Source organism: Bombina bombina, chromosome 8 (assembly GCF_027579735.1).
Source record: "Bombina bombina isolate aBomBom1 chromosome 8, aBomBom1.pri, whole genome shotgun sequence".
Taxonomy (NCBI): domain Eukaryota; kingdom Metazoa; phylum Chordata; class Amphibia; order Anura; family Bombinatoridae; genus Bombina; species Bombina bombina.
The window spans coordinates 297,036,803-297,050,525 of NC_069506.1; the positions used below are offsets into that span (position 1 = coordinate 297,036,803).

The 13,723-nt window shown below is 38.3% G+C and overlaps 1 protein-coding gene across 1 annotated transcript in view; it reads right to left on the reverse strand.

The window, feature by feature from the left end:
• KIF1B (kinesin family member 1B) overlaps positions 1-12,047 on the reverse strand; it is a 397,419-nt gene extending 385,372 nt beyond the window's left edge. Inside the window, 2 exon segments of the mRNA XM_053691490.1 lie at positions 11,926-11,992; positions 11,994-12,047. Of these exon segments, the coding sequence (XP_053547465.1) occupies positions 11,926-11,992; positions 11,994-12,032 (106 nt within the window). The 5' untranslated portion in view covers positions 12,033-12,047.
• Between the last annotated feature and the right edge of the window lie 1,676 nt (positions 12,048-13,723).

Consider the following 13,723-nt stretch of genomic DNA (forward strand, 5'->3'; position numbering starts at 1 on the left):
AACCAAACACAATGCAGTTTCTCCTCTGAACAAGAGCTTTGCATGGCTACGTTTCAGCCAGTATGGACTTCATCAGTAGAAATGCAGCCAATACCCCTCTTGGCACAACAATCAAAGGGACCTTTTGCCTCATCACCCCTAATGGAGACAAGTTCTCCGAGGTCATTTTGAACTACGACAATAAATATAGCCTGTCTAGTATCTTACTCTGTGCAAAGGTGCCAAGTCGTTGTAGCCAGGGTGAATCCCATAATGCAAGCTGTTGAGCAAACTATTCTGTGGCTAGAAAACCTTGGAAAAGGGAAAGGATATCACCCATTAAATGTATTGGCTCAACAGCCCTAAGCCTGAGTGATGTAGCCACAACAAAGGGATAGGTGTGTGGAGTTATCCATAAAATGTATGAAATATATTATATCCCACCTGTAATTATTACACTTCTTGTGATACGTCAGCACCACTGGGCAAAAGCAAATCTCCTTAAAAAGGTTCAACACCCGCCAACCATCTGAAAGATTCAACTTTATCTTTACTGTAATCAGACACTTGTTAATATTTATTTATATATACATCATTAGCTACTGACAGAGGGGCTGATTCCCCCCTCAATAAAGCTCCTTTAGCTTTAATTTGCATTGCTCTTCTTTTAAGTACACAGCAGGGAAAATCTCAAGAGGACAAGAACCAACAAATACTAAACGCCACATAAAAGTGCCATGTATCATTAATAATATGAACGTATAAATTATTGCTTAGAAAAGAGCAAGTTTACAGTCATTATTGACCTTGCTTGCTTTTGTTGTTAAAAAAAAAAACTTGTGTTTGTGAAACAGCGCTTGCCCCACGCATACTGGAAATGCCAAAATGCAAATCTGCCTATTGTGGTTTCCAAGGTGCTGCAAATTGCCTAAATTAGCTACACACTAAACAGCAATTGCTTAGTGCAGTGCAATACACTCATTTACAACTAGTCCTAATTGGCATATAATTAATGGAATAAAGATAAACATACATAGTTTTCAAGCAGTTTTAACTGCTTTTAAAATATGTATTTTGTATGTAGGTCTATTGCAATTCAATATTTAATTCCGTTAGATGATAGATAGATAGATAGAAACTTTTATGTCGCTTTAAATAAATACAATTTGCCCTGTTTCGCCAAGTGCTGATGGCTAGACCGAGAGGTTCATACATTATAATCAAGAGAACGAAAAAACTATTTGTCTTCAAACCAAAAGCAATTACTACTTTTTGAATTTTCTTGTTCAATTTGGCCACAAATTAGTTAATTATTAAATCATCTGTACCCGAACTTCAAGCTAATCCTAATGCTAAAACCCCTCACACACATCAGCACATACCATCTGCACCCAGCCCAGAACGCAGAGATGGCTCGGGCACAGTGCCAACATACCAGCCTGTAATGCACCAAGCTCATGTGACAGCAGCTGGTCAGCAGCACAGCCTCTACCCACATCAATATTATGTCTCTAGGCAATGGGAATCGTGAATTAGCCTCAAAGCATCATACACCTTAGCACAGAGCTGGATAAGTCCCAGGAGCTGCAGCTCCTACAATTCTAGCCCTTGATACAGCCCTACACTTAGCCAGGGCCGGATTTGCCATTAGGCAGAGTAGGCATGTGCCTACAGGTGCCTTCCATTGAGGGGCGTCTGTCTCTCTGCTCCATATGTCTTTTCTGAACACCTCTGTGCCTCTGCCCTCACTCACTATAGTAGATAATAACTTAGCCCTAAACAAAGATGGCTGCCCTGCTGGCTGGTCCTTTTCTCCAGTGAACAGAGTAGCCAGAGCGGCCTGAGAGTACGTGTGTGTGGGTTGGTTCTTGTATGGGGAGTGACAGTGAGTGACTGTGCGCTATTACAGAGCGCTCTGAGTGCACAGTGGGCCATGTATCAGCTGTAGCAGCAAGTGGCCTGTCAAAATGACAGATTGTACAGTTAGAGGGCTGTCTTTCATACAAAATACCATAGGGTTATGAATAATATTGCTAAAATGCCAAGGCTGTTGCACAGGATAAACACACTTTAAAAAAAAAAACTGACCCCTTGGTTGATTTTGCACATTGCAGGCTTGGTCAGCAAAAAGTTTCTAAATAAAGCCCCAGTCTAGACAACCTGCACTTTTCTGTATAAATTATATTAAAAAAAAAATACTGTCCTGACTGGAATCTCCTCGTACTGGGGCAAATACTGTCTGGAGTGTTTTGTTATAGATCATGGATCGCCTTTTATGTGGCAAAGTTAGCAGCTGCTGTAAAAAAAAGCATTATTCTGTAACATTTTAGGCTGTATCTATAGGTTCATACCTGTGAACCGGAGCGCGTGGGGGTGCGCTTTAGATTTTGGTGCCTACAGGCACCTGGGTTGTAAATCCGGCCCTGCGCTTAGCACTATATAAAAACTTGTTCCCTGGCTCCTACAAACCTGATACAGAAATTGTAAAGCCCTCCAGCAGTAGTCTCACTTGTGGTACAGAGGTTGCCAAACCTGCCCTGCAAATGCTGACGAATTAAAGGGGCGTACTATGGTAAAACTAATGTGCTTAAAAAAATCACTTAACACGCAACAATGAGTTAAAGGGACATGAAACCCAAAATTATTCAGATAAAGAACACAATTTAAAAAAAAATTTATAATTTACTTCTATTATCAAATTTGCTTCATTCTCATCTACCTAAAGAGGTAGTGTGGATATGCCCGAAGCACCACATGACAGGAATAGTGCTGCCATCCAGTTCTCTTGCTAAAGTATAACATTGCTGCAAAACTGCTGCAGGCACGTGCACACTCCTGAGCTTACTGCTTGCTTTTCAACAAAGGATAACGGGAAAATGAAGAAAAAAATGATAAAGAAATATATTGGAACGTTTTTTAACATTGTAAATTCTATCTCAATCATAAAAGAAAAAATGTGGGGTTTATGTCCCTTTAAACACACAGCCAGTGATTGACATCTGATTGTCAGTCCTGTTTGGCTCACTAGCCCTGTTCTGTTTAGCAGCTTTTAGTGTAGTGTCACCTATCAGTTTAATACACAGTTACCTTAAGTGAAAAATGCAAAATGTATATGTAATCTCTGCATTAGAATATCCCTTAAAATGTTCTGATCTGCAAATGCTAAAACAATAGGAAACTTTGAATGTTATTGTATATTTAAAACCATACAGTACCAGTTACAAAAATCAATATTAGTCTATTTGTGAAGCATCTTAAGATAAATCTCAGGATCTTTCCCATACAAACTTATCTGTGGGTTTGCAGGTGCAGCCAATAACGCGCTAGACCAGGCTTGTCCCAATAGAAGCACAGTGGCCCCAAGTGCCGTGCTGGACCCAGTCATTATCAGTAATATTTCTCTCCCAGAAGCCTATGTTTGCTGGAGATGTAAAGATGCAACAACTTGAGGCAGGAATCCTGTAACTCATTCTTAATACAATAACACGGAAACCTTACTGGTACATACTGCCGGCCAGGGGCAAGATTACATATCGGCGTTGCCCGCAAAAGCCGGCAACGCCGGTTTTTACGAGGTTTTTGCTATCACATATACAGCGCCGCATATAATGTGGCGGCGTATATTTCACACCCGTCGCCCGCAATTTTTACTCCCATAAGCTATCATAGAACCGCGTCCCCTAATCGGTATCACATATTCAGTGCAAGGACTTACGCGGAAAAAATGGAGAAATTATACTCCTTTTCACCTCGCCACACATAGGCAGGCGCAGCAAGACTTTCACTGAGTATGTAAGCACTGTAACCCCCTGCAAATAGTAGCTAATACCTAACGCATGCGCAATATCTATCTACCTCCTGAAAATAACACCTAACGCAATGCGCAATATCTATCTCACCTGTTAACGCCAACTAATAAACTATATTAACCCCCTAATCCACCAAGCCCCCACATCGCAAAACATCTAATTAACCTATTAACCCCTAATCGCCAACCACCCACAACACTATATACCTAGTGATTAAACCCTAAACCGCCATCATCCCACAACACAATATACCTTAATAAACTATGAACCCCTAAACCGCCATTCACCCATATCGCAAAGTACCTATTAAAAACTATTAACCCTTAAAACCGCCATCCCCCACAATGCAATAAACTTAATTTACCTATTAACCCCTAATCCGCCATTAACCCACATTGCAACAAAACGTAATAAATCTATTAACCCCTAATCGCCAACCCCCCCACAACGAAAATAACTATTTAAATTACTAAGCCCCCCTAACCTAACAAACCCTTAAATTACGCCAATTACCAAATAAAAAAATACTAAGTTACAAACAAAATAAAAAAAAGCTAACATTACTTTAAAAAAAACTAAGATTAGATAATTCTAAGATTACAAAAAATAAAAAATTCCAACATTAAATAAAATAATAAACCAAATTATCAAAAATAAAAAAATTAAACCTAATCCCTATGAAAATAAAAAACAAAACAAAATAAAAAACACCCCTAATCTAATGCTAAACTACCAATAGCCCTTAAAAGGGCCTTTTGTAGGGCATTGCCCTAAATTAAACAGTTATTTTACCTGAAAAAAGTCCCCCGCCTAACAGTAAAACCCCCCCAAAATAAAAAAACCTAACACCAAAAAAATCCTAAACTACCCATTGCCCCTAAAGGGGCATTTTGTATAGGCATTGTCCATAAAAGGGCATTCAGCTCTTTTTCAAAGGCCCATTAAATCTCTTATCTTAAAAATAAAAAATAATTTTTTTTTTTTAAAAAAGCCTAAGTCTAACCCCCAGATAGGTACTCACGGTTCCTGAAGTCTTCTTCCAAGCGGCGATATCTTCTATCTTCTTCTAGGAACAAGCCGGAGTGGAGCGTAGAACTGAAGACCGGTGACCGCAGAACTGAAGACAGGCGACCGCTGAGCCATGGAGCGTGGAGATCCACTTTGTACGATCACAGCCGCACACATGAGGATTGAATTCAAGGTACGCAATTAAATATGGGGTACCATTGCATTTGAGTCTTCAAATTTGAACAGCCAAAAGGATTTCAGTAGCTCTCATCCCTATTGGCTGATTTGAATTTGAAGACTCAAATCAGCCAATAGGAATGCAAGGTACCCCAATATTTAAACAGAAGTCTTCAGTTCTGCGCTCCGCCCCACGCTGGCTTGTTCCTGGAAGAAGATAGAAGATATCACCGCTTGAAGAAGACTTATCCACACGGACCTTCAGGAACCGCGAGTACCTATCTGGGGGTTAGACTTAGGCATTTTTTGTAAAAATTTAAGGGCAATGCCCATACAAATGCCCCTTTAGGGGCAATGGGTAGTTTAGGATTTTTTTTAGAGCTGTTTAATTTAGGGCAATGTCCTACAAAAGGTCCTTTTAAGGGCTATTAGTAGTTTAGCATTAGATTAGGGGGTGTTTTTTATTTTGGGGGGCTTTTTTATTTTTTTAGTGATTAGGTTTTAATTTTTTTATTTTTGATTATGTGGTTTATTATTTTATGTTAGAATTTTTTTAATTTTTTGTAATCTTAGATTTATTTAATCTTAGTTGGTTTTTTTTTAAGTAATGTTAGCTTTTTTATTTTAATTGTTTGTAACTTAGTATTTTTTAATTTAGGTAATTGGAATTAATTTAGGGGGTGTTAGGTTAGGGGGCTTAGTAATTTAATTATTTATTTGCGTTGTGGGGTTTGGCCGGTTTAGGGGTTAATAGTTTTAGTAGGATTATTGCGTTGTGTGGGTTTGGCGGATTAGGGGTTAATAGATTTATAAGGTTTGTTGTGATGTGGTTTATTAAGGGTTAATACTTTTTAATAGGGACCTTTGCAATGTGAGTTAATGGCGGATTAGGGGTTAATACATTTATTAGGTAGTTTACGATGTTGGTGTTGGCAGATTTAGGGGTTTATACTTTTATTAGGTAGATTGCGATGTGGGTGAATGGCGGATTATTGTCGTTAATAGTTTAAATTAGGCATATTGCATTGTGGGGGGTTGTCAGTTTAGGGGTTAATACTTTTATTATTCGTTCCGATGTGGGTTTGATGGCGGATATAGGGGTTTTACGTGTCGGGTTTATTTTTGGGAGGCGGGTTAGACTTTTACGGGAGATTTGACTTTGTTTTTTTTATTTTCTTAGGCGCCGGCATTTTCTAAAGTGGCGTAAATCACTGGCGACTCCAGAAATTTGTATTTACGCTCATTTCTGGACATCGCTAGTTTATCCGACTTACGGCACTTTATGAACTGCCAGCGGGGTTTATGTGATACCCCGATGTGCGAGGTTTTCAGCAGTTGCACTGAAGCTTGCGCTGCATATGTAATCTCGCCCCAGATCTCAGCACTTGCTGTTACCATAACACAGCATATACCTAACTAAAGCATCGCTGAAGTACAGTGGGTTTCTGTTTGAAAAGCACAATTTGTATTTGCTTTCTGACCCTCTAAACCAGAAACTATAGGGTCCCTTAGCTGAAGGAGTTGGAATCCCCAGAGCTGCACCAGTCACGGAATTCATCACAACACACAAAAGCACTGACGAGTTGCCATTGCTTGCTGATTTGGTGGCACATGCCTTGCTTTCGCTAAGGGATTAAATTATTTAACCTGTATACGTTTTGTTCATCACTCAAATAAGGATTTGATGTTTTTTGGGGCGTTCCACGTCCTTGGCAAATAAAGAACACTTACATATATTCAAGATGTAAACTAGACCTATCATATAAGCCTGACCATGGTGCCTTCCATATATCAGACTCCCAGCAAGCTGTAAGACAACACGTCCTCTTCTTTCTTAAAGGAATAGGGAAAGTCGAAATTAAAACTTGCATGATTCAGAAAGAACATTTCATTTTAAGACACTTTTAAATTCACTTCTATTTTCAAATGTGCTTTGCTCTCTTGGTATCCCTTGTTGAAAAAGAATATGCACATATCCTACACTAGTGGGAACTAGCTGCTGATTGGCCTTCTGCATACGTTTATCTCTTGTGATTGGATGACTAGATGTGCTCAGCTAGCTCCCAGTAGTGCAATGCTGTTCCTTCAGCAAAGGATAACAAGAGAATGAAGCAAATGTGATAATAGAAGTAAATTGGAAAGTTGTTTGAAACTGTATGTTCTTTCCAAATCATGAAAGAAAATGTTGGGATTTCCTGTCCCTTTAATTCCTGGAACAATCTGTCCTCATTCATCATCAAGTCCACAAGTGCAATGGGTCAGTCTACGTACAAGAACGCGCATCCCGTTTATGAATACCCCATGGTGCCATTACATGAGGACCACCATGGTGTTGTGCTTTATCTGCAGTTCACTTTAAGGGATTCCTGTGTTGGACCAATTACAGCTCCAACCAAGGTGGGCATGAAGATAAACTACCCAGGTGTGGGCACGATGATCATCGGGCAACCAAAATCACTTACCCCACTTATCTGTAAGTGGGTAAGTGATTTTAATGTTCTTCAATTCCTTTTCAGCCCTGCCACATTAATATTCAAAATATAATATATATTGTATTATTCAGAACACATGGACCAGTACAGACAGCGTGGCAATAACCACTCTTCTATACACTAAAATTCCAATTAACCCTTTAGCTGCCAGATGTCTGCAATTCATTTGGTTTCAAACTCTTTAGGGAGCAAGGCCGTATTGACATTCTGCCCCAGTCTGGCTTTCCCTGTCTAGTCTTTATTTATTGTAGCCCTGCATTAGAAGTAAAATAATAGCTGCACATAACACAGCAGCGTTGGCCAACAAGGGGTTAAAAGCCATCAGCATTAAAATGACCTTGATATTGCTGCAGGAAAATGGTCCCTTTTAGCGTGCTCAGGAACTAGTGTGCACAGTGCAAGGCCGTAATAGGAGATGAGAAAATATTTGATCAGAATACAAAATCAGCAGGGAGAGAGAGCAAGGTCACGCTGCGCGGGGAAACGAAATGCAGCGGCTTCCTGCACAGGTGGTCTCCCTTGTCTAATGGGACCAGGCTCTGGCTAACAATATCATTTTCTATATAAAGAAACGTCTGAACAACTGAAGAGGTTTTACTAAGTTAAACCAGTGCTGACTCTTTCTTATTTCTATTATTTAATGGCGCACACAAAGGTAAATCCCACTCCCCACCTCCCCCCACATAACCCTGAATAGTCTCAGCCCTTACATCTGTTGCTGAGTGCCATATAGCCCAGCTGGGTCTGCCTTGGGTTGGAATAACTGCTACATTCTTTCCTTATTTTGGTATGAACTCAAAATAGCCACAAAAGAAGCAGAAGTGATCACATGGTTTGAGAGACGCTATTGTACATTTGGAATCTATAAGGTGTGGCCCCTAACTAGGATTCCTTCAGCTCCAGAACAAACATTTAATTTGTCACCGGATGTTTTTGTGATCTGATACTGTGCGTAAAGGAATATAAAATGTAATTCCTGACAGCAATTTATTTAGCGCTAGTGCCCCTTGCAAGCTGTGTGATTAATTAATGGTTGTCAGGCAGACTGAATTTTAACGACATGGACATTATTTTTAAGATTCGGGTCAATTTAGAAAATGAATAAGAAATATAGAAATAAAGTGATGGTTATTTTTTTTCTACGTGCGTTGGAAAGTAATTTTAAACAAATGATTACAAATAATTTAGTTTCTACATTATGTTGTATAATTATTTATGCAAATATATGCTAATGAGCAAGGCCGGTCTTTTTTCTAAGTAAGATGGCAAACAAAATGGCCAATGCTGGTCAGCTACATGCGTATGCTACTCCTGACACAGCCATGTTATTCACAGGAGCTGCAACGTGTTCTAGCCAACACATTCACATTGTGGTTTAGATTACTAGTGGAGTGCAAAATTGTGCTGTCACAAGCGTGATATTTGCACTCCACTCAGCAATACCAGCGCACGCAAGTTAGGCACAATGCGAACGCGACCTTGTGTTTGCATTGCCTAGAAGTCTTGCACTCACGAGAGCGCACTTCATAGGCTCAGATGGAAGCCTCGTTCTGATGATTTGAGACACAGCAAAACAACTATCGCAGCGCAAGGCAGTAAGTAGCACAGCGTTGGTCAGCAAATTAAAAATAAATATGTATATGAATATAAACCTATATATTTATGTGTTTATATGTGTATATAAGCATATACATATATATTTATGTGTTTATATGTGTATATAAGCATATACATATATATTTATGTGTTTATGTGTATATAATACCATATACATATATATTTATGTGTTTATGTGTATATAATACCATATACATTTATATTTATGTGTTTATATGTGTATATAAGCATATACATTTATATTTATGTGTTTATATGTGTATATAAGCATATACATATATATTTATGTGTTTATATGTGTATATAAGCATATACATTTATATTTATGTGTTTATATGTGTATATAAGCATATACATAGATATTTATGTGTTTATATGTGTATATAAGCATATACATATATATTTATGTGTTTATATGTGTATATAAGCATATACATATATATTTATGTGTTTATATGTGTATATAAGCATATACATAGATATTTATGTGTTTATATGTGTATATAAGCATATACATAGATATTTATGTGTTTATATGTGTATATAAGCATATACATATATATTTATGTGTTTATATGTGTATATAAGCATATACATATATATTTATGTGTTTATATGTGTATATAAGCATATACATATATATTTATGTGTTTATATGTGTATATAAGCATATACATATATATTTATGTGTTTATATGTGTATATAAGCATATACATATATATTGAAAGTAAAAACACAGTCCCCATAGACCGCAATGCAAAGGCACTTTTCAGTGCCATTCTTTTTTCTAACAGCCACATCCCCTCACTTTAACCCCTTATAAATGCTTTGTGCAGTTTATTTAAAAAAAAAAAATAAAAGATGCTAATTATTTTATTTCAGGAAATGAACTGTCCACTTTATATGGGGGGGGGGGGGGGCAATTGGGGCATATTTTGTCTGACCTCTGATTAATTGCGCAAAGCACTCATGGGAGCATTAACCAGCCACTTGTAATGGTTGGTTAGTTAACGTGCGCCCGTAAACACCCTCCCATTACGGAGACACGTTAAAATATCGCTCCACTTGTAATCTAGCCCTGTGTGTTTTGTTCATGCGGATGTATTTGTCACAAATACTTAAGAGTAGGTAGTATTTGTAGTGGTATTTATAGCCACTTAACCACAAAAGATTCTACACTTATTAACCAATTGGAAGGTAAAGAAACAAACAAAATGATCCTTTGCAGACACTTGAGACAAGATAAAGGGCAGACAAGCAACCAGAGCAAGTAAACCTGCACTAATATAACCTCACCGGTTAGAAAGAATATTATATCATGAGACAAATACTAATATCCAGTTGATGGGAGCAGAGGCCACAGAAACACACATATTTTCTAGGGAGAGACATCCCTGAACAAGTCACTTCCTGTGATCGTGGCAAACAGGAAATGAGCACTTACAATGTGCTAGAAACGGAACAGAAAGCTATAGTGAGTTAAAAAGAGACACAAGGGCAAAAAGTCAAAGCTCTAATGCAGTGGTTCCCAAAGTGGGCGGTACTGCCCCCTGGAGAGCGGTGGGATTACTGAGGTGGGCACTGATAGTCATAGGAGGAGGAAGGGGACACTGGGATTACCATAGGGGCACTAGTAGGATGCTAGTGAGCCCCTCCAAGTGTAATTATGGTAATTTGTTGTGCTATATCCTAGATGTGCAAATCAATACAACTTTCTTACTTTACATTTGTAAGCTTTCCTGCTCTTTGTCAAGGCTTCATCAATAATTTTTGTTCTATGATAGTACAGGTTTATCAGCACCATGATAAATTGCAGCCACTTGTACTGTAGGCGTGCATTCCTTGTTTTGCCAGCATTGTACATTAGCAGGGATTATTAACATTAACTGCACATCTTAGAATCGTGTAGTAGCAGGAAACACACAAAGGTCTGTTGTGCTTATCCAAGTAGCTTTGTGCACAGTCAAACATCTTAGGTTTTTAATAGACATGTGCAGCACTGAATAATATGTTTTGGAAAAATTATTCAAAATAAATATTCAGAAAAATATTCAGAATCTGAAGACTCGCCAGAAACACGGGCCCACAAGCTACATACGGAACTTGATAAATGGGCCTCTATGTGTCTGACTGTGTCGTACGTAAGCAGATTAGTTATAAAGCACTTGTTAGCTTAGAAGTCAATATACTGCACAGTCCATATGTTCATCTAACACAATAATAAAAAAATAAAAAATAATAATAATACTACATAGAGCCTTTTCTGTGTTATAAACCAAGAACATCTAAAATGTCTTTACATGAAAAAAACATAAAATGTGTAGCTGGGTAAGTGCAATATGGGAATAGTTAGTATTCAATTCTATGACAAATTGTCTATATTTATTTCTAGCATGCGTGTCCCTGTTTCTGCGTGTCCCTATGTATAATCTATGTCTCTATCATCTATCTGTGTCTGTCTGTCTATCAGTTCTGTACGAATAAGAAATTGCAGTAGACAACTATTTCCCTATCTTTAATACTGACTGGACTAGTAACCTGTCCTGTAGTGATATTTTCCAAACCATTTTAAAGACAAATAGATGAGAGAAAATCATAAGAGCAACTGATAAAATATTTCCATTTCACCAGACCATTCTGATACACTAACGTTTAACCATTACTATATAAATGTACAATGTAACAAGCCATAAAGCAGCACATAAAGATGACAAGCTGTATTCCAGTGGTCAGAGCCGTGCAGCTCCTCAGCATTAACAATTAGGGGGTCAGCACGTGTCACGTCATCAACACAGCAGCTAAAGTCAGTGGGAACACAAGGGGTGCACGCAGCGGTACTTACTGGTGGAGTTGCCCTGCATCTGAATGATGCATTTGGAGTCTTTACCGAGCTCCCTGGAATTAAACGGGTCGAACCCGCACAGCTACTTTTACGGAGGCACCCGACATGTTGATGCTTCTCGGGGAGCGGAGCTGGTGATTCGAATTAGAGTAAAAATCTTTTGAGAGGGAGTGATGGGATTCAGCTCTATGTCCTGGAAATGAAAAGAAACAGGAATATAATAAAACATGGGTGTTCCTAGGTACAAATAACAGAGTAAGCACTGGACACTGAATGTTGCTTTATTGAACACAAATAATACACCTGTATTTCATACCCACATGCTTAATTCATTCATACTTAACGTGAATGTAAATTTTGATGATAAAGTGCCCGTTTTTAAAAAAATTAAATTAAAAACATTCATCAAAATTTACATTTCACTCGTGTTAAACTTGACTGCCGCTCCAGCTTCCCCCAGTCGTCGCAAGCCTCTTCATACAGAAATGACGGATCGGTCATCCTCCAATCAAGGCTTCCCCCCCGGGGGAATCAGTGTCTGATTCAACGCCGTGATTAGAGGAAGCCGGATTCCTCATTTTAGACCCAGGAAGAGGCTTTGCGACAGGCGGAGGAAGCGATGCAGCAGCAGTCAAGATTAAAAGGTAAGTATTTTCACAACACAAGGGAAATGTAAATTTTGATGAATTAAAGTGGCCCCGTTTTTAATTGAATTTTTAAAAACCGGGCACTTTATCATCAAAATTTACATTCACTTTAACTAAGGTGACATTAACTGACCCTGCAACAATCTACACAATTGATTCGCTCAGATCACAAGCTCATTTACACACATTCCTAAGTGGCTGCAGCAAAGGAGACCAAAAACATTAATCACTCAAAAATTTTCAAGAGGTATGTTCCTGAATTGCTCCTGATTTGCACAAGCATGTAAACTGCACTAAGAACATAGCAGGGTTTATTTTGTAATGCAATGATATAGGCTATACAATTAATATCCATTTAAATCTTGAGACATGCCTTATTTTTGTATATGATCATAAATGTGACATTTTAAAATGAACGCACGTAAACCGAATTGCCATAGACCCGTAACAAATACCCATTAGATCCTTCCCTAGGTCAGGTGAAGGTGCACTGCAGTAATCTCTCATCAATACTCTTTTCCATTTAAAATGTGAGTCTCAGTGTGCACTAATGTAGTACAGACAAGTGTAGCCTGATGTGTCCTCGGAGACACTACACCCCTCCTCACATGCAGTCCTGGAAGAACAAAACACTAGACAGACAGACTAATGCCCTCAAGCTGTAAAAAGCTGTCAAAATCCCTTGAGATAAGAGGTGGCCTTCAAGGGCTTAGAAATTGCATATGAGGTTTAGCTTTCAATAAAGCATACCAAGAGAACAAAGGAAATTTGATCATAAAAGTAAATTGTAAATTTGTTTAAAATTGCATGCCCTATCTGAATCAGGAACGTTTAATTTTGACTAGACTGTCACTTTAATGTCACTTTAAGTTCGGTATTCCCTTTAACTTTAAAAAGAAAAATATCCTCAAAAACGTTAACATAACAATAATCAAACGTGCACTGGACGGACAATTATACTGTATGTAGCGCAGACACTGTAGGAGGGTGTAAAGCAGGGACGGAAACACTGATATTTTATTTATAAAGACGTTCCTACAACAGAGAACTAGCGCCTGCACCAGCAGCAGTAATGCTTTCTCACCACCTGTACAGATAAAGCTTTATGTCTGACATACAGCACAGACTCTTAATAGAAAACGTTATTTAGT